The sequence below is a fragment of the Hippocampus comes genome, unplaced genomic scaffold, assembly GCF_001891065.2.
Source record: "Hippocampus comes isolate QL1 unplaced genomic scaffold, H_comes_QL1_v1.1 scaffold298, whole genome shotgun sequence".
Lineage (NCBI taxonomy): Eukaryota > Metazoa > Chordata > Actinopteri > Syngnathiformes > Syngnathidae > Hippocampus > Hippocampus comes.
This window is the reverse complement of record NW_017805417.1, coordinates 809,607-835,315: the sequence shown is the minus strand read 5'-3', so window position 1 is coordinate 835,315 and position 25,709 is coordinate 809,607. Positions and strand designations below refer to the sequence as shown.

Sequence of the window (25,709 nt, the reverse complement as noted above, 5' to 3'; positions counted from 1 at the left end):
TTCGATGTTTTTAAAAAAACTAATTTACTTAGTTTCACTTTCACGCATATCAGAACTACTCAATAAATAATTTCAAGCCAAAATTGTCGGGGGGGGGAGTGACATGTTCACCAGTCTAACTACACTTTGAGGCCCAAAGGGAGAACAACAAAGATACAATCAAATGATCATGGAACGACAGTAATAAATAAAAAAAAGAAAAGTAAAAATGACAAGATGAGCTTTTTGTTTCCTGCGTACTGCATACTGTATGTTTAACACACACATCCTGTACATGCCGTAGCGGTGCCGCATGCACGGCAAGCTTTCAAACGTTTATGTTCTGGGATATGTTCTGCTTTCGACTGCAAGACAAGGATTGAAACGGTTATGCCACATTGAAACAAAAACACCTTCTAGATCTTATTTCATCATCTACGATTTCATAATAAATAACATTGGTGTTAAAAAATAAAAGTACCATTTTAAGAAACTGGCATGGTTTTCCCCTCATTTTGTTGATGAGGCGAGTGCTAATGGAATTTGGTATAAATAAATAAATACAAAATAAATAAATCCACTCAAACTGCATTAACAACATTAACAAAAAAAAAAACCTGAAATATTATTTCATTTGGGAGAAATCATTTTAAATTCCAAATGAAAAAAAACCCCCCGCCAAACATTGACAAACAACATCTGACAACCAAATTTTGTTGATGTTACAATAAAAAAAATATCCAATGCTATTGAATTTGGAATTTGGTAGAAAATGTGAACATTAGTAAAAAAAAAATTCCCTCAACATGAAATTTGGTCGAAATAGTTTGAAAAAGAATAATACGCCAAATAAATGTGCAGGACAAGCGGAAATTTCGAGGGAGAGGTGCAAAATAACGTAGCCGCGAGTTGCTGTCATCATGTCGTTCTCGTGAGCAGATGCGATTGTCACAAAGAAAAAAAAAAAAAAGGAAATCCCACAAAGATTCACTGCGTGAGAGCCAGCAGCACGTCCTTGACCAGCATGGTGCCGATCACCATCTTCTCGCAGTTGAGAGTCAGCCGGGCACTGCCGTCCTCCTCGGTGGCCACGGTGACGAGCACCAGGCTGCCCCCGCTCACCGTCCGGCCGGCAAACCTGCGAGCGGGAAGCGTGAGAGTGCGAAGACCCGGCGGAGGACTCAAGTCAAAGCGTCGCACAAGTCAAAAGCGTCAAAGGCAGCAGAGTCAAGGAATTGAGCGGCGATATTTATTGAGGGCTCACACACACAAAAAAAAAAGACAGTTCACTTCAAGAGTGAACTAAATAAGGACAACATAAAATGAAAAGAGAAATAGCAATGACAGTCGAACCGCGTTCCAATGTCCCTCGCGGGCCATAACGAATCTGTACGTTATAACGGTGGTTCTTTGTACAAGGGCTAGTCTGAAACTAAGTTCGACATATTGGTCTTCAAGGAGGGCGATAACCGATATCTACAGTGTATAGCGATTCCGCTGTACAGTGGCACCTCTACTTACGAACGTCTTTTCATACGAAATTTTCAAGTTACGAAACGCCTCAACAGGAAAATATTGCCTTTAGTACGAAAGGTAAAAATACAGAATGGGTTGCTAGTCGCAGCTCCGAATTTCCTGAACGCAACATCCAGTACTTATAGCTACGCTGCCATTGGCTATTCCCGAGCATCATCCTGGCACCCATTGGCTCAGAGGGACGGACCTCTACCATACATGTCTGTGTGGCGAAAGATAGAAGTGTGTTTATGCAGCGTCCTCGCTATTCGCATCTCGGCCCATGAGGTATTCCGATAATTTTACGTAAATGTGAATTCCCAGAAAAAGTGTTCACCAGTCGCTCACTCTGCTGATGTTGTTGTTTGCCTTGGACATTTTAAAAGCCGACAAAAGCAGACGTCCTTTGCTCAGTTCTTTACAAAACGCCAATCAAAAGCCACTTGTGAGGGAGAAGATGAACTTAAGAGGGCAAAAAACGATGAGGACGCAAAAGTTAAACGACCATCACTTTCTCATTTATTGTGCAATAATCTAATTGTAACATGTATTTGTTAAGATATTTTGATGCATTTTTATGCTTTAGGAAACATTCACGTCTGAATTTTGGGGGGCTTGGAACGGATTAGGGCATTAACATGGAAAACGCGTCTCGACTGACAAAATTTTCTAGTTAAGAAATTTCTTCCAGAAACAATTAATTTCGTAAGTAGAGGTACCACTGTATTGTCTTCTTCTTGCTCTCCCTTACCTGCACTCCTTGTCGGAGCCGCAGGGCACTCTGCTGAGGTTGGCGGCGGCCGACACCCTCTGGACGATGGCGTGCTCGTTCCGGCACTTCACGTCCAGCGTCAGCTTCTCTGTGATCTCATTCATGCCCATGAGCTGACCTGTTTCGGCACAGGAGCGCCGTGTCGGGTTTATACGTCGAACACCAGACGTCCACGCGGTGCGAGTTAACGATCTTTTGGGGTACTTCCGGCGGTACAGCCAGTTTTTGTTCGTGTTTTCATTTCAAGTCAATGGTCGAGGATTGGTGCTCTGCCCCCGGAAGTAGCCTCTGGCACTTACGGTTTGCAAACATTGCCAAAAGGGTCTTTCCAATCTCATGAGCGGACAAAGGTTGGTCAACATCTGCTGGAACTGACGCGCAATGTCATTTGTCCAATTTTTCTGTCTTCACTTAAATCCCGCATCAGTTCATCATTCATTTCAAACGAAACGAGCAGTAATTGAAGTTGATTCTTAAACCCAAGAGAAGCCCCCCCTCCCCCAAAAGTCTGAAATGTTTACTCATTTAGCATCATTTCATACGGAACTGTTCACATTTATGTATTTTTTTTAATGAAGAGAAAAAATAAACTTCTGTCAGAATTTAATGACAGAAGTAGATTTGTAAAGACAAAATCGTCGTGACCAAAGTGGTCCGTTTTCACTCATGACATATGATGCTCACTATTTGGCATGAACATGAAATTGACGAACTCACCCAAATTGTTACTAAAATCCTCACTAACCAACCTATCAATAGCCAAATCAGACACCACTAAAGGAATCTTATGTGATTAACTTTATGTGAGTAACTAATGATGTTAAGCGCAAAAAAAAAAAAAAAAAAAAAAAGTCTGGGTCCACTCTGATGACAAGCCGCCGCAACTTGCTGCTGATGAGGGGCGGAAGATACACGCAGTAGAAACGGTGAAGGGCGTGAGTGGTCTTGGGTGGGGGAATTTTCAGGGGCTTTGGGTGGGGGGGGGTGCAGCAAGGGCGGGACGTGGAAGGCAACTCACCTAGACGCTGCGAGAGCGCCTCTTTTGGGAACGGCACACGGAATCGAGGAGCATGTTGAGCGACACGTTAGTGCATCTAAAGGACCTTCTGCCACGACAACTACAAAGGTGCTCATCACATTTCACCTACGAGATTACTTCTTGCAAGTACGACCCACTAAGACACACTCAGGACATGAGAGAGTGACAAGATAGTTATCAATTAGAACGCAGCGCCGCTAAGACACACTCAGGACATGAGAGAGTGACAAGATCAATTACAATGCAGCGCCAAATCCCTATTGTGCAAGTTTTTATAGAAAACAAAAAAAAAATATGAAAATATCTCAAAAAATTTGATGCGCTACAAAAGAAATTAAAGACATTTTTAAAACAGCATCAAGAATATATTTCGGGCCACATGAAGCCATTTCTGATTACAATTTGCTGTTTACGAGTGTTATTTTCTATCGATTGCCAAGTAAATTAATTCGCTGCGGGCTCAAAATCTTTTTTCAAACTTAAATGCCTCCAACCTTTGTTCATGTCTAGCCGGATTGGTTGTTGGCCAAAGTGTGTCACTGAAGGGACGTTTCGACTTTGGAGGTTGGACGGCAGACCTTTTCTGGTTCATTTAATGCCAGCAGTCATCATGTCATTATTCACCTTGTTCCTTTTTAAACTCGTTCTCGGTCATGAAAACCGGTTTCATCAGCTCTCCGACCGGCGGCTGGATGGACACGAAAAACTTCCTGCTGTGAGTACTGGAAAAAAAAAAAAAAACAACAACAACAGACACCATGCTTGTAACTCAGATCATTCTAATCGCAAATCAACTTTGCCCATTGGAATGAATGGAAATGCTATTAATATGTTTCAGTACCAGTGAAACACCAACATTTTTTTCTTTTTTCTTTTTTTTTAAAGGAAGAATAGCACTGTACAGAATGGTACTTTATACAATGACGCTATTCGGTGAATGTGAGGCTAAAGTTATATTATTATTCTTCACCGTTTTTTTACCATCTACTCCCCCCAGAATGACCTGCGCATTGTTTTGTATGTGCACTCCTTGAAAGTAAATCAGGCCCAATTCGTCTTACCACAGCTGGAAATTTGCCGCTTGTGTGGAGTCGCAGAAGTCGATGCCCATCACAGCGGTGGTCGTCTCACCCGCAGGCAGCAGCTCTGCGGCCAGGAAGTGGGAAAACGAGTCAGTAGACAGCAGCGTTGGGAAGTATCCATCCATCCATTGGTTTTCTAATCGGCTTCTCCTCACGAGGGTCACGTTGGAGCCTATCCCAGCTGTCTTCGGGCAGTAGGCGGGGGACACCCTGAACGGGTTGCCACCCAATCGCAGCGTTGGGAAGTGAATGACTATTTTATACTTCTATTTCATTTGAACTATTTGATATTTTTGTCTCTTTGACGTTTATGCTCAAAAAACAACATCAGAAATTACTCACCAGTTACCACCTACTGTATTTGAGTCCTTTTTATCTCTGAATACTTACTCAAGTCATTATTTGGAGGTCGACTTTGAACTTTTACTCGAGTCGTGTTTTTCTAAAGGAATAGTGCCCTTACTCAAGTACATTTTTTTTTGTCTCATCTTCCCCCCACCTCGCTCAAATTTTGTGTCTTCACGCACCGATTTCCGGGAAGTCCGTGACCCTCATGCCAGACTGCAGCTTGACGTCCTCCATGTGCAGGTTCTTGGCGTCCGTGGCGGCGCTGTTGGCAAAATGCATCTGCACCGCCACCATGTTGGCGTCGGGGCCGAAGGGCTGGCGGCTGAAGCAGTACTCCACCGACAGGCCCTCGCCAGAGATGCGGTGCAGCAGCTCGTAGCACTTCTGCGTGCCCGACGGCGAGATGGCCTGTCGGCAAAAGAATGAACAGACATGAGCCACTGGAACGTTGTAGGACTTGGTACCAAAAAAAAAAAAAAAAATCTTCTGTAGTTGACGGCGGACTGTCTCAGGGACCAATACTCGAAATTAAACAGGAAGTTGGCCATCCATCCATCCATCCATCTTCTGATCCGCTTTATCCTCACAAGGGTTGCACGGGGCGCTGGAGCCTATCCCGGCCGTCTTCGGGCAGTAGGCGGGGGACACCCTAACTGGTTGCCAGCCAATCGCAGGGCGCACACAGACAAACAACCGTCCGCGCTCACACTCACACCTCGGGACAATTTTGAGTATTCAATCAGCCTGTCATGCGTGTTTTTGGAATGTGGGAGGAGTACCCGGAGAAAACCCACGCAGGCCCGGGGAGAACATGCAAACTCCACACAGGGAGGCCAGAGCTGGAATTGAACCCGGTATCTCAGCACTATGAGGTCGACGCGCTAACCACTCGTCCGGAAGTTGGCCATTTTAGTTTAAATTTTGGATGACTTTCCATGATTTTGATGGACAGCTACTGGTGAATTTGGCCAAATGAGCCCTCATCAGAACTATTTATCCCAAACCAGTGATTCCCAACCACTGGTTCGGCTTTAATAATGATTTTATCTCTACGACACTTTCCTTGAGAACAGATGGCATACTAGCCAGGATGAAAGTGCGCCCTTACCGCGGGTGAGAGAACCGAGTCGGACAATGACAAGCCCTCCAGGTCGGTCACGAGACTGCTGGACAGGAAGGAGTTGACGGGCGTGACTTGAGGCGAAGGGGCGGGTTCGACTGAGGAGTGAGAAACAAAGAAATGTCTGTAAAAGTCACATGCGGTTACTCGCACGTAGCTGGGGAACCCCGTTATATGTACCTGTGACTGAAAGACAAAAAAAAACAAACAAAAAACTCACAGTCGTCAAGGTCCAGCAACGACATTTCTTTCTTTTCTTTCTTGGTCTCTTTTATGACGGGCTTGGAGGGGGCTTTTGATTGCACTGCCTGCAAGAAAGCAAAGATTTTTAGGTTACGAGACCAAAGTTGTACCATTTTGCCACTTGCTGTCAAAAAATGGCCGCCCCCTGATATGGCTAAAATCGGGTGAGCTTTGCTGCTTAACTCCTATTCCACAAACACACAATGAATCAGAATGCCGTGTTACGACTCGTGGAGGCGCGTAGAGTCAAGGAATTTTAAGAGAGCCATCGGGAGGCATGCTAGGTCACTAATAAGAAGCACAAATAAAGCAATTTGTATTCAAATTTGACGAACCGATGCAGATTGGAATATTTCCTTTGATGATCCCAACGATCCAACATGTGTCGGTTACCTTCTTGTTTTTGACATCCACCTCCGACTCGGAGTCGTCAGATTCAGATTGGCTGCTTTCGGAATCGCTTTCCTCGTCTCCGTCCGTCTCCGACTCCGATTCGCTCTTCTGTTGTTTGCTCTTCCTTGCACGCTTCCTCTCATCGCTTTCGCTGCTCTGCTCACTGGGACAAATATTCAAGGCATAACATCGGATTTCGGGTATCAAGACACAAAAGCAAAAGTGCAATCTCACCTTTCGCTTCCTTGCGCCAGCTTCTTGAATTCTTTCTTCCACACCTTCTTTTTGTCCTCCTCCTCCTCCTCCTCCTCCGAGTCGGAAGCGTCTTCGCTTTCTTCGCTCTGGGATCCGGAGCCGCTTTCGGCGCTCGCACTCGCGCTGTCGGAGCCGCTGGAGGAGTAGGACTCTATGGGGGAGGCAGTCAAAGTCAGTCCAGTGCATCACCTCACGGATACGACAGACAAACGAACGGATCTGCCGATTGAGAATGTACAGGCGACATCGATTTGAGGCGATCGTGTTGGAGTCCGCCTGAACTTACCGCTGTCAGCGGACTCGGTTGGCCCAGACTCGCCCTCAGAATCAGAGTAGAAGGGCTTTTCGACTTTTTTCTCCTTCCTCTTCTCTCGGCTGCTGCACTTGGTCCATTCCGGCACCTGCGGAGCCCAAGAGTGGGAATAAGTGTCAGGCTGGCGCGACAGAAGCCCCCCCGCCCCCCACCAAGACGGAAGCAGCGAGCGACGCGGGCTGACAACGGCAACAGCGGCACGGCCATGGAAGCCTCGGCCTGGGGCGCGATGCAGACGGATGAAGCCAGCCTGCCCCGCCTGTCAAGTCGGGCGACAAAGGTCAACTCGGAGTGTTTGTCAAGATGGATGCAAGCACCAGGTGATGGCTTCATGGCTTTCATTTCTTTTCTTTTTTTAAACCCAAGTAGCAGTTTCCATTTAGAGAAGTGATGTATTTGAGGAGGGACTCACATCGTATGAGAAAACTACTGTGAGTGTGAGCAATCAGAATTAATGTTAAATTTTCAAAGGTTAAAAAAAAAAAACTATTCTCACTTGTTTTCACGTTTTCTTACAAAATCATGGTCTACAATATTTAAAACTAGAATGTGTGTTCAGGAAACATGAAAATATACAAAATGTCTCCCCTCCAAGAACTTTTTCATTTGCTGGCTTTGGAAAAAAAAAAAAAAAAAAAAAAGATACAATTACTAAAATACGTTCAACTCACTAAACATCAATCGAGTCACTGAGAAATCGAGTGGGCTCACTCAGTTTCTTTGTATGTTTTTTTTCTCCCCAAGTTAAATGCAGAAATGAATTGCGAAAAGACCTAATTTTGAGGCTGGTGGAAACCAGGATTTAGTTCCAATTTTGACATATAGAAGGCAGTATTGCCTGCACTTGGCTCATTTCCTGATTCCTCAGGATAACACTCCACGAATGTAATAAGCTCATCTGACTGAAGCCAGAAGGCAGCCATCTTACGTTGCCACTGCCAACTGTGCATGTTTTATGCTGGGAGGGGCACGTGAGCATCTCAAAGAAAGAAGCTTGCTGTTTGCATCGACCATTCAGAGTATATTATCTCAGTAACTTGAACGGTGACTGACAGATTTACATTTCGTAGCAACTTTTGTCCTGATGGGCTTTCGGCTTTCATTTCATTAGTGATGGTTCTGACAACAGGATGCAAACGAATCTTTGAGTAACAGACAGGGATATACCTTTCCGGAGAGGTACAACCGTAAGCCTTACACGGTGATAGAAAATCATGTGAAAGCGCCGGAGAGAAATCAATGTATTCAAAATATGAGTGGCAATGTAAGATGGCCTCTGGTGGCTTCACTGAAACTACATTGCTAGTCCATTCTGACATTCAGTCGTGGCCTACTCCCATTTCCAAGATGGCCATGTCAATGAAACCAGGCGTCAGGCACCTGCAAAAATACAGGTCCTGTACTTAGGCTGGGGAGCCATTATCTTTCATGAAATCTTGATATATTTGACATTACGTCAAACTTCTTTTTAAATCTCATTCCAGTGTGTTTCTTTTCATCCTCCACCACCAAGACAAATTCTATCCCACTCTAATTCTCAGCGGCTTAATCATCCATCTCATGACGCTTGTATCAATCAATATCAATACCAACGTTGGCATTGCCATCATTGATATTTGAGTCAATCTGCTAACCGCTAACAGCCAGCTAAACACAATGAAGCTCCTTCCAAAGAGTGCCTCTCCAAAAGAATCACTTCTCTAATGGTAGACACTGAGGAAAGAGGATGGAAGGAGGGGGGCGAGGGTGGGCGGTGTTTTGTTTTAAGGGGGGGCTGAGAGCTACAAGCACAGAACAGCGACCACATCAGGCGAAGGCGCAGGGGAAGCGAGGGAAGGATGGTGGAAGGGCATCGAGAAGCCGCTACAATGCTTCGAGAGGGCGCTAACTGACTCACGCTGGTCAACGTTGTGACTCGCTCAAGCAGCGAAAATACCTGGCAGGACTGAGGATCAAGGGAAAAGGAGAAAAGAAAGATGGGGGATGGAAGTGAGATGGGGGGAGATTTGAGAGAACAAAATTTAAATAATAATTTAAAAAAAACATCAGGACATAAAGCACAGGAACGTTTCTGGATCTAGAAGGGGGAAACTGTGACAACAGTTAAATACGGAGACAAAAATGAAGCACAAATGTACTCTCGTGGGCCCACCTTACAATAAAAGCAGACAGTGGAACCTCGAAAGGTGGGAAAAAACACACATGAGAGGAGATATCGGCATAAAATAAATAAAGAAATGAAATATATCTCTAAATAATTTTTTCAAACTATATTTGTAAATATATATATTTTTTTAATGAAAATAAAAATTACAGCTGTGGCGTTCAACATTTGTTTTCTTCCAGTCTCCGTTTGTTTCTTTTATTTCAGGCAATTTAGATCGTACTGCTGCCGCACGTTTATATTCTAATGATATTGACTCGGGCCCGCGCCCAAAACTTGCGAAGAAAAGTTAAAATGTTGAAAGACGGGACACAATTTCATTTGATCCAAAATAACAATGAAATCAACGTTTAATTTACTTGCAGTAACGCATTTTAATGTAAAATAAATAAAGAAATGAAATATATCTCTAAATATTTTTTTCAAACTATATTTGTAAATATTTTTTTTTAATGAAAACAAAAATTACAGCTTATTTTGTACTTGTTCAATAGTTACTTTTGACTGCATGTTAATCATTTCCTACACGTGGCTGGGGTATTAAACGGTCATGGATCAATTTCATTTGATCCAAAATAACAATGAAATCAACGTTTAATTTACTTGCAGTAACGCATTTTAATGTAAAATAAATAAAGAAATGAAATATATCTCTAAATATTTTTTTCAAACTATATTTGTAAATATTTTTTTTTAATGAAAACAAAAATTACAGCTTATTTTGTACTTGTTCAATAGTTACTTTTGACTGCATGTTAATCATTTCCTACACGTGGCTGCCGGGGTATTAAACGGTCACGGATCGAAAAGGTTTCAATGGAGCCAAAAAAAAAAAAAAATCCACACACACACACCAACAAAATGTAAATGAAATTAAGCAATTGACGAATTAGGTTGAGAAATGAGCCATGAACCACCTCGGGTCAAATTGTCCAATTTCAAGATGGCGACCTGCAGAGCGCTTGATTCATTCACGTGAATGCGCTGCGTGCGTCTCACGTGGCAATAAGACCAACGATGTTTGGAAAGGAGACAAAGGGGGAAAGACGTCACAAGCTGGGACAGAAAAATCACATCACTCCACTCAGATAAAACTCCAAAGTCACCTCACAAATGTCATGCAAAACGACATAAGATGCAGAGGAGGAAATATTGAAGGTGGTCTGTCGACTTCCTAACCCTGCGTTTAGATTCAACCGGGACTCTTGTGTGATTTGCACTTCTTGACTTTTGTCTAATATTAATTACAGGTGCATGTCAATACATTTGAAAATGGTGAAAAGGTTATTTAATGCAATAGTTTGTTTGTAAAACCGCATTGAGAAATTTCCAAGCCTAATTAGACCTTGGCTGGATCACCTATGGGGCTCGGCGTGTTCCTTTGTGTCTTTTGCCTGTTCGTAATTCCGCAATTGAAAGTCCATCATGAGTGAAAAGCGAGTAAAAGGTACAAAGCTGTCAAAGGGGAAAAAAAAAGGCAAAACAATCAGCGCACGCCCACAGCCAGCCAACCTCTCGCCAGTCTCCCAGCAGGCCGATTCTCCCCTCGCCAGTAGTTATGACTTCCTCTATCTGCGGATGAGGTGAGAGAACCTTTAAGGAAGGGTCCTCGCTCTTGGAGAATGTGAGCCCCCCCACCCTGCCCCCTTTTCAGAATTTAAAGAAGAGCAGACGACTGCCATTTTGAGAAAATCTTGAACCAAAAGTGGGGAATGCTTCTAAACGGATTCCCCGCAACCAATCAGAGCACAGCGCCGACCTCCCTCATCTTGAGATCTGCATCACAAGTCGATGTCAGGTTAACAGCGGGTCATGGGAGTAGAAATCTATAAAATTGGTTCATAGCAATCATAAAATGAACCAAAACTTGATCACGCCTCTTCAAATCAAAATCAAGAGGGGCCGTGGCGTTCTGTGGATTGCCTCGTGATTTTGACATCAAGAAGTGGCGCTCAAGTTTGCATTTTCAGACAAGTTAGCGTTTATGAGGAACCAATGGCACATGGACAGACTGAGATGGGAAAACTTTCCACACAGGTGCTCTCAACAATATTAAATGGAAATACACCTGCATACCATGTATCAATAAAAAGAGTGTACTGTGGAGCCTCCCATTGTCAGACAACCCAAAAGTGGTACAGTTGAACCACGTTTCTGGAAATATATGCCTCAAAAGTCACATTTAAAGCATAAATCCATCTCATTTTCTTTGGCTTTCGTCATCGCTGAAGGGTACCAGTAATGGCAAAGTGTGACGATAATCGAAGAACCAGAAACTGAACGTTTACAGCAAAATGGGAACTCGTCCGGTCGTTCATTACAATAGGATCAATACAATTAATAACTGTCAATCACAAATTACCAACCATATGCTAGATTGGCCACCCTCAAAAAGTAATCGGTGGGCCGTGAGTGGTCTCCCTTTATTATAAGTGCATTATACTGCCACCTAGTGGCTGTCATGCACATCAGCGGTAGCAGCAATGTCAATGGGGAGTGAAATAAGAAATCATGAGGATCAAGTAATTCTGCTCAACGCTATTTTGTTATCAAAAATGTTGAGGGTATTTTTTTTTGGGGGGGGACGGGTTGAAGAATATGCCCAATTTTGGAGGATCCACTGTACATGAAAATATGTCACACGTCAAATAGTATTTGCTTGAAAGAAGTAGGCCATGTACTATTGGCTCAAAAAATGGGTGACAAGATGGCAGGCAGGGGAGCGAGTGAGCTGCTGCAGAGAGCGAATCAAGTCCATAACCGGCAACGTATGACGTGACGAGGGAGTGAACGGATGAGCGCCACCATCCGCGTTATGTCGTTCGCCTCAAAGCAGGAGCCACACTCGCGCCCATCCTGACTGTGTGTGACTCTGTGTGTTACTGAATGCCACTGCACGCACAGACTCCTTCACCTCCACGTTGCGCACGGAGGGGTCTGGGGCGGCTTCCGGCCAGTCGGGCAACTCCTGGTAGCCGCCGGCTTTGGCGTTCAGCAGGTGGGACAGCGAGCCCAGCTGGAAGTGGTCTCGATCTACACAAGAGGGGGAAAGCGGATGAGGTCCAAATAGAGAGCGTCTTCACCCTTGCTGCTCTTGACCTGCCCCTGTACCTTTAAACGGAGATTCCAGGACAGGCGCAGGCTTGAGGGCCAGGAAGAGTTTCTTGGCGTATTTGCTGAGGGCTCCGCTCTTCTCGGTGGGCACGATGAGCTGGCGGATGAAGCGCGCCCGATCGCGGATGTCGTAGTTCTGGTCGTACTTGGCCAGGTTGAGGACATACTGCGTCAACAGTTTGGTCTGTGGCGGGCAGGCATGAGGTGAAGAGGCTAAATGTCGAGACTGTAATTGTCTATGTCAGTGTTATGGAGCCAAGTCACATATTTCACATGAGAAAAAAAAAACCTCATGGCAAAACAACCAAAAATATGTCACGAAATGTGGATACACAGGCTAATTATGTACCTTCTGCGTACCGATACTTGATCATGCCATGACATCTTGCAACCAAATATTGGTGATAAATACAGAAAAATACAAACTTTGACTCAAACTTAACACTTTTTAGAGTAGCAACTTATCATGACCCACTTTAACATCCAACTGCATATTTTGCCCACAGTCATTTATTTTCCAGAAATGTAGCCTGTTGGAATATTTGGTGTTGCAGTCTGAACACCAGGGGGCACTATTTTTAATAAGTAGAAAGATGAGAGATGAAGAAGTACGCCTGCCTGGTGGATAGAAAACAAGCTGTAGGAATTTTGATGGCACTTTACCGCTGTGGGTTCTTTCCAAAACAAGGTTAGTAAAAATAAATTCATGCTCGCCTCGAGAGAATATCACATTTCCTAAAAATGTGTGCGGTCTCGGTGCTTTTCTACGAGTGCAGACACAGTATCGAGCATCCCTACTAATTTTGGGACCAATGAAGTGAAATGCGTGGCACACCTGATGATCTTTTAATGTGCCACGGCACACTGGTTGGCACCCACCGGCCAAAATTAATATTTAAATGATACTAAGATTCAAACGGTAAATGGACCACAAACCACGTAACCTCAGAGACATTCCAGTGTATTCACCTTTTAATCCCTGTGGTAGTTACTGTACCTGTTTGGAGTTGGTGAGGTAGAGCTTGGCGGCCAAGTTGAGTATCTGCAGCTTGACAATGTCCTCCTCGTTGGTGAAGGACTTGGCCATCTTCCTCAGGACATCCGGGGCAATCTTGGGCACGTGCTCGCAGTATTCCCCGATCAGCCACAGGATGCTGGCCCGCGCCATCGGCACCTGGATGTTGTCCGTCAGTTTGGCCATGTGTTTGATGATGTCGCTGTGCTTCTCGGGCTGCATCTGCAGCAGCTTCTTGATCACCACCACCGACTCAGCCACCACCAACTCTGCCGCCGCGAGACACACGTGGATGAGGCGCTACTCGCTGTCGCCGTGGCAACTTGGGCGCATTCGCGTTTATGTGCACGTCGGGGTTCAACATACTGTACTCACCGTCTCTGTTGGAGAGCAGTTGCACCAGGCCGTTCAGACACGTGTCCCTCACTTCTCCGATGTTGGTGGCGCAGCGGCCGATGGCTTGGATGGTGGCGGCCACAAAGTCTTTATCCACGCTTTTGATGTATGTCTGGCGAGGGCAAGAAAAACACCCGCGCATTTTTTTGTTGTTGATGTTGAGCTTTTCAAATGGGTTAAAAAGTTTGTACCTGAAACTCTCGAAGAATCGTGGAGATGTTTGTCTCATTGGCAAGATTGGTGAGAACCTCCAGCTGCAAAAAAAATAAAAAGAATATAGCAGTTGCGTGGCAAATGCTCGCATACATGAGCAACTTTTGAAGGTTAAAAAAATATATATGAATGCGAAAATAACCTTCAGGATTTTTATCTGTGTCGGGTCTGTGGAGCGGATATAGAAACTCTTCAGGTAAGGTTCAAACATCCCCTACGAGAAAGAACAGAGAGAGAGAGATTGCAATTTTCTCATTCATTCATAAGCAGACATACAAATTGTCTGTGCGTGACTCACCCTTCTTTTAATGGTCATAGTGGCCACGTTTTGAAGAACAACATACTGGACTTCACTGGAATAAAAGCCAACACGGGTTGAAAGGTGGAGAAAAAGAGAAATCGTGCTGGTGTCAAACGTGTTGGAGCTCACCTGTGACTCCGCAGAAGACGCACCAGAGCCTTGGCGATCACGCCGACCTCCGCTTTGGGAGCGAGATGGAAGTAGAGCTGAGCCACGGCCATCACCACCTGTGGCAGAGAGATGCAAATGGAACACTCGAGCAGCTACAAAAAAAAATAAAAAATTGTGGTCTGCCGGTTGTGATTTAATCAGAGAAATAAAAATCAATAAATTGCGACCACTGTCGGCCTCCTTTATTGTCTGACTGAACACGACGTGAAAACTATTCCGGAATTTAACTCACTGTTTTTGTTTTTGTCTTTTTAAGTTGCTGGAGCAGTTGGAGAAGGTGTTCAATTTAATTCTATTAAATTTGGGCACCTGCGATTGGCTGGCAAACAATTCAGGGTGTTCCCCGCGTACTGCCCGAAGACAGCTGGGTTAGGCTCCGGCATGCCCGCGGCCCTCGTGAGGGTAGGCGGATTCGAAAATGGATGGATGGATAGATGGATGAATTTGGGCCAGCTGTTTTCCTGTTAGAACGTCAGCAATATTTGATGTAAAATCTTCAAGAAAAAGTGGAAATACGCCACAAAGAATGGCCACCAAATATGTTGCGAGCTAAAAATTTGAGTCACAAGTGAACTTCAGCTATATTGCCACTCGAGTCAAATGAAAAAAAAAGAAATGCGGCAAATAAAGGTACAGTCCAGTAATGCCCGAGCATGTGGGCAAGGACGTCAAGAGTAAAGTCTCATTTCCTTATATTGGCTTGCGTAGGTTTTATTTTGAGTTATTAATTGTGTTTAATTGCCAGATTTCCTTTGAGAAAGTATCCTCACCCGAGAGTGATCATACTGGAGGGCACTCCAACATCTTGTTCACATGAAAGCTTGAACAGAAGTCAAGTCTCTGGAGACCATGACTGCGGCTCCACGTTGAATAATGTGTGCTAATGATGCAGGTGGTGGGGGGAGGTGGGGGTGTTTTACTAACAGCTGCGTTGCGACTCTGCAGGAGCGGCTTGGTGTTCCTCAGCAGCAGCCGGTGGTCGGGATCCATCACGTAAGGTTTCCGCTTGGCCAGGGCGGCGGCCTCGGCCTTCTTCTCCTTGTCCTCCTCGTCTTCGTCGTCGTCGTCGTTGCCATCGGAGCCGTAGAAGGTCTTGTCGCCGCTCCCGCCCTCCTCCAGTAGGGACTCCTATGTGGAAAAAAAAAAATGGAAGAGAGAAAACTGATGAAGGTTCGTTTCAGCCGGGGACAATTTAGATTGAAATTAAATTCTTTTCATGAAAAAAAAAAAAAAAAAACCCACACAATTACAGTTTCATATATTTATCTGGGACGACTGCATTCTGGGGCCATTGGGTATTTTGCAGCCTGCGGCATATTCTAAAATTAAAATTTGACAGAGCTTGTGTCTCCTACTAGCGCGACTACACTGGTTGTACATAAAGCTTTTCTAGATTTGCAAAAATGCAAAGAAAGCATCTACAAGTAAAATAGTTACAAGACGTCTACTCGTAACACAACAATAAATAAAGAGAGTTCAGTTACAGCAGCAGCGCGAATCGTCATTGACGGAACTCACATTGATGTTGGGGTTGAGGAACTGTGTCCTGGCGTAGCGCGTCAGCATGTTGATGATGACCACTTGGCCCCACTCCTCCACGTCGATCAGGAGGTTGCACAGTTTCCTGTAGTTCTTGTGGATCAAGTCGATCCGCTCCGGGCACACCTCCTCAAAGGCCATGACCACGCTGCCTGCCACCAGCTGTGAAGCCGGGGTTCAGTGAAACGGGGATACAGTGAAACCCGACGATTTGCTGGGAATAGGATAGTGAAACTGTGCAAATAATTTTCAGTTGCAACAATTTGCTTGCCATGATCTCGAAGTGAAAGGGGATGGCTAAGGGAAGCTGCTCAGTCGCTAATTGGTGTTCATTTTGTTTTGCTGGGTCAATTTGTGAGTAGAAAATATGAAGGGAAAAAATTTAAAAAAAAATAAAACAAACACTCACAGTGGTTTTGTCAGCGAGGAGCTTCTCGATGACTTCAATCAGCTGGTCCTTCTGGTCTGGATCCAGACTGAGGATTCACAAGGATCAATGGCAGACACAATTTGGACGCAAGCGTATGGATTTTCCTGCCAGAGCAGGAAACTAAAATAGGCCCATCACGAGGAAGCGCACCTGTAGAGCTTAGGAATGGCGTGGGCAGCAGTTTTCCGGACGTACGGAGACATGTCCGAAGCAGCCTCTTTAATGGCCAACATCATGATGGGAACGATGATGGTGACTCGGATGCTGGACAGAACTCGCAGCGCGCTGGCTCTGATCAGTTGGTTGGGATCCTATGAAAGCACAGAGTCATGTGTAGTCATGTAGTGTCCCTGAGGGTCATCGAGTCATTGTCTGGCGGCCATCTGGTAGGGGACAGCAACACCAAATAGGCAAGCATTATGATGTTCATCTTGTCTTCTTATTAGCTAAAAACGTTTTTTTTTGTTTCTTTTTTGGTGAAAAGAAAATCTCTTACTGAGCTGACAGTTTCAGCTGTCACTTCAGCCTTCGTCGAAGCTCCCATTGACAAATCCCGAATGTATTTCTTTTACCATTAGAGTGACAATACAGTAATTAAAATCTTCATTTTGGTCACATTTATTTTTTGTTTAGAACAACTTTGACAATCCAGACGCCCCCCACCCCCCCAAAAAAAATCCTATTGGCACTACCTGCCATCCTTAAAAAAACAGAAACTGGTCTTAACAAACAAATAAATGGACAAACAATAGCACCACCTCCTGTTTTGTACCTTCAAGCCTCGCTGGAAGGTGGAGATGGAGAGCAGGGCGAGGTCTTGCTGCTCTTCAGCGTAGCGCACGAGGTAAACGTAGACCAGCTTCTTCACCTGCGAGCAGAAAGGGAGACATAAGAAAATGCAATTATTTTCCTTGCAAAAGCCAAGCAAAAAGCAACACGTTGATGAAAGGCACGGCGAGGTGAAGAAAAGTGCAATTTCCAACCAAGAGGCTGTGCAAAATATGCTCATGCATCAAGCTGGCGCAAAGAATTCCACAGAGGAGGAGGAGCGGATGATGCATACCTCGATATTTTTACAAGCCACATTTTTCACCACCGCAGGGAAGAGGTCTGACGCGTTTTTACCTCGAGCGATCATCTGTGGGGCAACACAAAAGCACTGAGTCAGGATTTCACACGCAGGGAATGTGGACTTTGACGGCGTATCGCTTCACTCTCAAGCTTTGCACAAACTCGCTCCAGCGGGGATACGGAACGAGCAGATCGCGGCAGCATGATGAATATTTAACAGCCGACTGTATCTTTGCCGCCGCAGTTTATGCTCTAAAACGCTTCCAGTGAGTGAGTGTCTTAAAAGTTTCGGGACATTAACTGCGGCAAAGCAAACAGCTCGTCTTCCCGGGCCCGTGCGCGTTGAAGGAGCAAGCTGTGTTTTTTTTCGTGAAATCCCACAAAGAGAAATGATTACTCACTGCCACAATGCGTTTCATGGCCTCCAGCTTCAGAGAGTCTTTGTTGCTGTCCAGCATCTCCTTCAGGTCGTCGTGTCTGCAAGGGAAGAAAATCGCGCAGTTTGGATGGAAGACTCAGCCTGAGTACAAAGCGTGATTACGTCTTGCCACAAAGCGATGAATCTCTTGAGAGCGGCACCTCGGTCGCACGCGAGGCGTTTTGCTCAAGCTCCGACTTTGTGGAGCTGACTTATGAGCGTTTTGTGTTTTATGGCGAGCCATCAAACTTCGCCGCCACACGCGATGACAGAAAATCAAATTGCTCACGATTTAGTGTCGCTCATTTGTCTGGTGTGGTGATTCTCAACGTTTGCGACTGAAAGAAGTAATTCTTCTTTTCAACTGTGCTGAAACGTATTTTTTCAATTGAAAAATAAATACATATAAATTGGATGCATTATTATTATTATTATATTTTATTATTATTTGCATTTAATGTTATTATTGATACCATTTTGATTTAATTTAAAATGCAATACCTTTTATTCGAATCATGAAGTTGCGTTAATTTCCTTTATTTAACGCCAGTGTTAATACCCAAACTACGTAATGTTCCAATAATATTGATATAGCACCCATAAAGAAGAGTTTCACAACTAAGTAAGCTTTTGTCTTTTTTTTTCTTGCAAAGGATAAATAATATCTGCCTGTGAACTTTATTATACTGTCTACTTGTTTGTGTTGAAATATCCTTTAATAGCTTGAAGGGTTCTAAAACGACAACTATTGATGCTATGCTAACTGTTGGCATGCCAATGGCGTTTTCAATTATATGTTAGCATTAAGCTAGCCATTCTGAAGACAATGTTGTCTGGCTATATTTAAACACAAGTAACATTTTCTTTGTTTGATTTTTAGGTTGACAGTAAAGATCAAGTGTCTGAGAGTGGCATCAAACGGCTTGAAGCTTCTTTTTCAACGATGGCGCATAAATCCAAAACTCACGAGTCAAGGAACCACGGTAATTGATTTGAAATTGATTGAAATCTTTAACTAATGCATCTTTGAAGGAACCCTGAAAATGGCCACTTCAAACCAAAATGGCAGATTTCTGAGTCTTTTGGGCTATAGGTTCTTTCCAGTGACTTTCCTGGACACTCAATCATCAATTATGGTGTTAAGGTGCAAATTGTACAAAAATCTGTCCAAGGCTCATTCATAGCAGAGCAGTTTCCACGGTAACCATATGCGCAGCAAAATGAATTTCAAATGCAGGCATCCGGGGATGGAAAATATGACCATCACAACCGCCCAAACAACGAAAGCTCATTTGTATAATGGCGCCGACTAATTAACTTACAACCATGATTGGGATTTGTATAGTTGTTGACTGGCACGGATGAACAGGTTCTTATTCAAAGGAAAGCTGCAGGCTCACATACGAATTTTCACACCCAAAAAGACCGGCTGGAGTAGATGGGGCGATCGCATTGCTGATTATTGCATCAACTGAGCATCACATTGCGGTGGAGGCCCGGTGATGTTGTCGTGCGGCATTTCCATCACTGGAAAAACGAGGCTTGTCATCATTGAAGGAAACCGTGTAGACGCATATGGACATGAAATTGTGTAACCAGGGGTCATCTGGCAGAGGGTGGTGCCAAACTACACAAGGGGTGGCCATGCCATCTCACAGCAATGCGTGACCAGGTTGGTGTGGGGCGGCATCTCCTACATTGGATGAAAGAAGGGAATGTCCAGAGATCCTGCCAGGACATCATTGGAAAGATGAGAACTCCACAGGGATCGAACACATTAAGAAATGCGTAAATAAATGTGAACATTCTTCTTCTGTTTTAGTTCTTCTTACTCAATCATAGCGTCTGTCTCATCACAGGTAAGCTATTTTTAGAACAGATCCGTTACATACATTTTTGCATTGCCTCTCTGGTCGTGCTACCCCCCCTCCTCCTCTGCGTAACTGCTCAAACGCTCACCCCTCCCCTCTCTGCTCAATAGAAAAAGAACTCGCCCCAATTAACTTCAAAGAAGGGGCTTGCTTACTCAACTCTGCATGCAGCCAAACATATTCTACCCTATGCCCTGAGCTCATTACTGGTCATCAGACCATGCTTTGTCAACACCCACCTTGAGAAATCAATGCAGAGTAGTAAAGTCAATGGGTCTAAATCAGTCCGACCCCAAGTGGCCATGAAAGGTAATGCAGAGAGATTCTGACAAGGGATTCTGCAACCAGTGGTAACCGAATATCTCCATTCACAGTCTGGGATGAAAATCCACGTTTCAAAATGAGGAAATTGAGTTCTGTTAGAAACTTAGAAGTCGAAAGACTGAAATCGGGCTCATGCGTTCTGTTTGATTTGGAGTGATCTGCACAGCCGCCTTGGCTCTCTTGCATGAACTCCTGTTTGACAAGTGGACCCCCATCCCACAGCAGCGTTTAAGAAAACGGTTGAATTTTTGGGGCCATCATTACAGAAGGTATGTTATGTTCATATCAATCTCACTTTAGGAAAGAAAATTACACTGAGGTTGGGTTTCTTCTTCCCAAAGCGCTGGAAATAATTTGACACCAACTTCTTGCCTCTTGAATTCTGGATCGACCAACAGGTCTGAATTATTTAACCAAGGCAGCGCGCTGGGTCTCTGGTTACCTGAAAAAGGCACTCTCCACCTGGAACGTTTGCACGACAGTAGGACAACGTTGTGACTCTTTTTTTCCCCACAGAAAACCAGTAAATATGTATTTGCATGACCCAGATGAAACATTCAAAGTTTCTAAATTTACAAAAATATTCAAATTAGGCTTGAGACACCTCGCTTGCATTGTTTTGCTTCTTGTGTTCTGGCTATTATGCGGGACGACCAAGCTAACAGATCAGTTGAGCGCGTTGTCTGCCCAAAATATCATAACTTGTGAGCAGCGTCGTCTAAAAATAACTAAATAAAATGCGCCTAAACACACTAAGGAGTTGCTCCGAAGTCAGTGTGTTTATTGCCTGTATGGCGGCGAATGAGCTGCATTTCTGAGTATCAGAATCAGGAAGGGATGACGAGAAAAGATAGAAACGACATGCTAAATGCTAAGCTAACCTAAAACTGGCACAGCTAGCGTATTTAACACCACAATTAAGTGCTTGGATGATGGAGTCCAAGGTTCCCAGAAATCTGACTGAGAACATGCAAATTGGGACAGCAAAATAGCTGGCAACGCCCCCCCCCCAAAAAAAAAACCTCCACAAAATTAGGAAGTTGCTCCTCAAAAGAAGCCATCGATTTGCAAGATTGGTCCGCAAAGAAAAAAAATATTTAGAGCCTTGTAGTCATTCTCTTATTTTTAAACGGCTAATTTAAGCAGTCCAACAATCGATTAATCGAGATCTAATTGATGACCAAATTCATCCACAGGTCTATGCCACTTCCAAGGATTGAAGCTCATTGATAGTCCAGCACATCTGGGATTGTGGCGACCATCCTACCGCAAAGGTTGACTTTGTGAGCTCCCGTTACCGCCGCCACCTTCCTCCAGTGGTGCTCGTTCCTCTTGATCTCTTCCTCCATCGCCACCACATCCACCTCCTCCTCCTCCTCCTGCGCTGCTGCTCCCTGAGCGGAGGTGGCGCAACTCGTCGGGCCTCAGGGCGCTGTACCAGGTCTGCTGCCCGCCATCGGGGGTGAGCACCGGGCTCTTGTCCTCCTCGTGGCCCTGCACCTGACTCTGCACCGTCTTCACCATGTTTACCGCGCTTACGGGCAGCTGCAGCAGCTTCTGCATGGCGGTCATCTTCTGTTTTTTAAAATTTTTTAACAAAAATTTGGCAAACCCCCCGTTAAAGCGCTGAAGCAAGAGAGGCCGGTAGCTCCTCTCGTGTTGTTTCCAAAACAGCTTGAATGTCACAAGTACGATTTTCTAGTCCAATGTAGATATCTCACGCGGGGATGACGCAACAAGACTCTCCAGAAGTGCTCCACTTCCTGCAAAGAAAAAAGACATCTCCGTGGCGACGGGGACACGGTAATCCGAATCTGATTGCCGGGGGATGCTTTCCATTCCTGCTCCTACTCCTGCCGCTGTTGCCGCTGCGTCTGGCCAAGCTGCCATCAGCCGTTCTGTAAAAAGGATGCTCGTCACAGAGGGGCGTGGAGTTCACGGCGACCCCTCCCCGCTGTTCACGTGCTCGCTGTTGCAGAGCCGGCCTCTCCCTGTCGCTCAGTCATTGCACACACAGGCGCACGCGCGCACAAAATGCAGAAGCGCGCTCATGATGACACGTCGCAACTTTCAGCTCTGCCTCCCGCAACCATTGACAGCTTTTTTTTGATCTTGAATCCCCTTACTCATTATAACCATGGCAGCTTTTTTTAAACCTGGTGTTTTCTTCATTTAACATGACTCAGCAGCCTTCTCGGCAGTCTCTCCCTCCCCCCGCAAACAGGGTGAAAAGGAGTCCTGCTGTGATGTGCCAAAGCTCAGTCGGCTTGAGCTGCAAGCTTAATTTTCAAAGGAGACACGATTCATTTTTCAGGCATTTTAATTAGGTCTGCACCGATTGAATGTATACTAGCACACTGAATGTAGACCTTAGCGATGATCCCGTTTATAAATCAAGGAAAGTGAATAGCAACTGACTGCGTTATTCAACAACAAAAGGTGCATGTGAGAGGCAGTGGGGTCGCCATCTTCACGTAACACACCACACGTGACTTTGAGTGTGTGTGACTTGGTGGCGCTTGAAAGTGGCAGATCGTTGCCCAGAGTCGCTGCCAAGTCCTGGACAAAAAAACTTGCTGATGTCACAATTCACTAAAATTCACAACAGTTAACTCACAGACACATTTTCAGAAATCAACCGATAACAAACGTTACGCTTGCTGTTCTATAGACCATCATCTTCGGGTGAAAACAAATACAACAGCAGAGGGACAAGCTTATCATGTCTGCACAACCGAAAGGGTTGAACAAAACCCATAAATACAGTACCTTCCTACAGATCACACAATGCGATGGACCAGTGAATGCCTAACAAATTGTGTTTGACTGTATTGGGAAAGACTCCCAAATACCCGAAAGCTTGGTGAACAGCACATAAATTTCCAGTCACAGTTGTCAAAGTTCTCATGAATCTGTATGGAAAACCAGTACAAAAAGATGGTGAATCAAAACTGGTTCACCTGCAGACACTCCAGAGCATATATACAAACCTCAAACACAATGAGGTTGAGGAAGTGAAAAACATCAATCAAAATAGAATACAATGATTTGCAAATCTTTTGATGCCCGCAACACGTTCCAAAAAAGCTGGGACAAAAAAAAAAAGAAACTCTTTAGAACATTCCACAGGTGAACAGGTTAATTGGAAACAGGTCGAGTATCGTGGTTGAAAAGTGGAAAAATGTGCTGTGGTCGGACGAGGCCACATTTCAAATTGTCTTTGGAAATCATGAATGTCATGTCCTCCAGCCCAAAGCCAAAAAAAAAAAAAACATCGGGATTGTTTATCAGCACCCAGTTTAAAACCCAGCATCTGGGACGGTAAGAGGGTGTGATCGTACCCATGGCATGGGTAACTTGCACATCTGTGATGCCAAACTATATTTTGCAATTCACACTTTCACCGCTTCGTGCATTCAGTTCCCAAATGCTTATTGAGCATTTTTGAATGGAAAAGTGATGCAACGCAGTGGTAAACCTGCACCTGTCCCACTCCTTTGGGAATGTGCTGCAGGCACTCAATTCCAAATGAGTGAATAGTTGCAATAGGGTTTTTTTTAAATTAGGTCCCAACTTCACTTGAATTGGGGATTGTACCACAAATCGACAGGACAACTGCAACCACAGATAAAAATAATGGCAACTGGTACTCAAACAGACAAAGGTCAGATTTCACAAACCCAAGTTCTGACCTCAACAAGGAATGTGCTCCCTCTACTGGTAGGAAAGAAACGTGACACGGCTTCATCCATCCATCCAATTTGCACTCACACACCTACACGTGGACGATTACGAATATTCACTGGACACGACATGCATGTTTTTGGAACTTGGGATGAAACCACCGCTAAAAAAGTCACACAAGCAAGGACAAAAACAACACTAACTCTAAAAAGTAAGACCAGCGCCTTGAACCTGCAACCCCAACCTTGCTAAGGACTCATCCACCATGCAACCATCCAACACGAAGCTGGAATGAGCAAATAACTTATTTTACTGTGCTGTGTCATTACGATTCCCGGTATTTCATCACAACTTATTTAGTACATCTACATATGTAAAATGCCACTCTGTAACAGTTTTGTTTTGGTTTTGTTTTTTTCCTGACTTGATAAGTTTTTTCATTGTGGACTCCATGAGATAGCCTTGGCCACTCCATGCCCCCACCCTAACCTCATTAGGATAAAAGTTTACCTCCGCCACTGCCGCCAAATACCGTTTCGTAATTCACCATGTTTCGACACTTGCTATCAAAATTATCTGTTCAAAAACCCGACATGTACTGGAACAAAACAAAACAATGTGTCGACCTCTAACGCGCCGGTTGTGGGTGCGTCCAATGAAGGATGCGTTGCCCTAAAAAGATCGCGAATGCCAATCCGTGAATATGCGCGGGTTCACTGAATGAGTGTTTCGGAAAAGGAGGTTGCTGTCCAGTAGCGATGGTGCTGAATAAAATGGAGTTGAGGCCTGGCGGGGATCCTTTTAAAACGGACTTTTATTACGTTTCATATCACCAATTTACAATGTCCATTTAATGGTAAACGAATTCAAGCTACTTTCTTCTTGTTGTTATATTTTTTTATCTTGAATTTTGAATCAGCTCACATGACCGCAGGGAGAACGTTCGAGCGAACCAAATCACGACCAGCAACCAATCGCATACAGCTAATACGGAGATGGTGGAGGGCATTCGATTGGAGCTAGCTCGATTCAGGCCAGATGTTGGAATAGATATAACGCTCAAAATGGACGTGAATATGAACATTTGGCTCCGAAGCTAGCGCAGGTGTACCTTTTATAGTCCGAGGAGAAAATCCCGCCGCTCGCCGGATCGTGGCCATATTCGGGCTCCCCGACGCTGGAGGAGCCCCCTTTCTCGTCGTTGAAGGCCGAGCTGGCGGACATGGTGCTGGCGTTACAGTGTCTTCGACTTCCCGCCGAAGCGACCGAGATTTTTGTTGCGGGTATAGAAGCTGTTCCACGGTCCTTACAGGCGCACAGGCACCGTGTAATCCCTGGGAGGAGGAGGAGGATAATAGTTGCGAGAGGAGAAAGGGGGGAAGGGGGGCTCTGATGCGCAGATCACGTGACAGAAGGAGGCTAGGAACCCGGAAGTGCTTGGCCAGATTGGCTCGTAAATTTTAGGTCAAACCATTTTAACCACTGGACCACCCGGTTGCCCCCCATATATAAATTAATGTTGTCATTTTGAAATATCTTATCCCAAAATAAAAGACAATGTGATTACGCATATAGAAGTTAATGATGTGTTTAATAATATGTACATATTCGGATGATTTAAGAGTTTATTTTTTTAAGGCGCATACAATTAACACTGCCTTGGCATCGCTGAAAAAAAGAGAGGGTAATACCATTTCCGCCACTCAGGGTGATCACAATACACCCTTGTCTCCTCATTAGGAAACAATTTAATTATATTCAATTGTATAGATACTTTAATATATACTATGGACCCAAGACAACATATTCAACAAAGATTCCATTCGTATAATACCTGTAGTCATTTTTTTAATTTCACTTTTGGTCTGTGACTCTTCCACTGTTTCTCGCTGAAAAAAATAATGTTCTGTACTATATTCAATAAGTATTATTTTATCTT

General features: G+C 44.4%; 1 protein-coding gene across 6 annotated transcripts; it reads right to left on the bottom strand.

Annotated features, from left to right (window-relative positions):
• Nucleotides 1–888: 888 nt before the first annotated feature.
• Nucleotides 889–25,197, bottom strand: ap3b2 (adaptor related protein complex 3 subunit beta 2). 6 transcript variants are annotated; one of them, XM_019873911.1, is made up of 27 exons: nt 24,882–25,197; nt 17,875–17,950; nt 17,466–17,540; nt 17,175–17,270; nt 16,553–16,713; nt 16,382–16,448; nt 15,952–16,134; nt 15,358–15,561; nt 14,392–14,489; nt 14,260–14,314; nt 14,104–14,175; nt 13,940–14,002; nt 13,728–13,860; nt 13,335–13,621; nt 12,335–12,521; nt 12,138–12,256; nt 8,957–9,004; nt 7,033–7,147; nt 6,726–6,897; nt 6,492–6,654; nt 6,076–6,163; nt 5,844–5,953; nt 4,915–5,143; nt 4,367–4,451; nt 3,930–4,027; nt 2,246–2,384; nt 889–1,117 (listed from the first exon to the last, which is right to left on the bottom strand). In XM_019873911.1, exons 1-27 carry the CDS (start codon nt 24,992–24,994, stop codon nt 967–969), a joined length of 3,387 nt encoding a protein of 1,128 aa, XP_019729470.1. In that variant the 5' UTR covers nt 24,995–25,197; the 3' UTR covers nt 889–966. The 6 variants fall into 6 exon arrangements, with proteins under 6 accessions (XP_019729470.1, XP_019729467.1, XP_019729471.1 ...); XM_019873908.1 differs by lacking the exon at nt 24,882–25,197 and adding an exon at nt 21,354–22,135; XM_019873912.1 differs by lacking the exon at nt 8,957–9,004 and having other exon boundaries at nt 12,126–12,256.
• Nucleotides 25,198–25,709: the final 512 nt, after the last annotated feature.

Coding starts and splice junctions, on each gene's coding strand:
- ap3b2 (XM_019873908.1), bottom strand. CDS start 21,658: ATGACCGCCATGCAGAAGCTGCTGCAGCTGCCCGTAAGCGCGGTAAAC. Junction 15,562..15,951: donor TCCTCAACCCCAACATCAAT/GTGAGTTCCGTC, acceptor TTTTCCACATAG/GAGTCCCTACTGGAGGAGGG. Junction 6,164..6,491: donor TGGATGTCAAAAACAAGAAG/GTAACCGACACA, acceptor GCTTTCTTGCAG/GCAGTGCAATCAAAAGCCCC.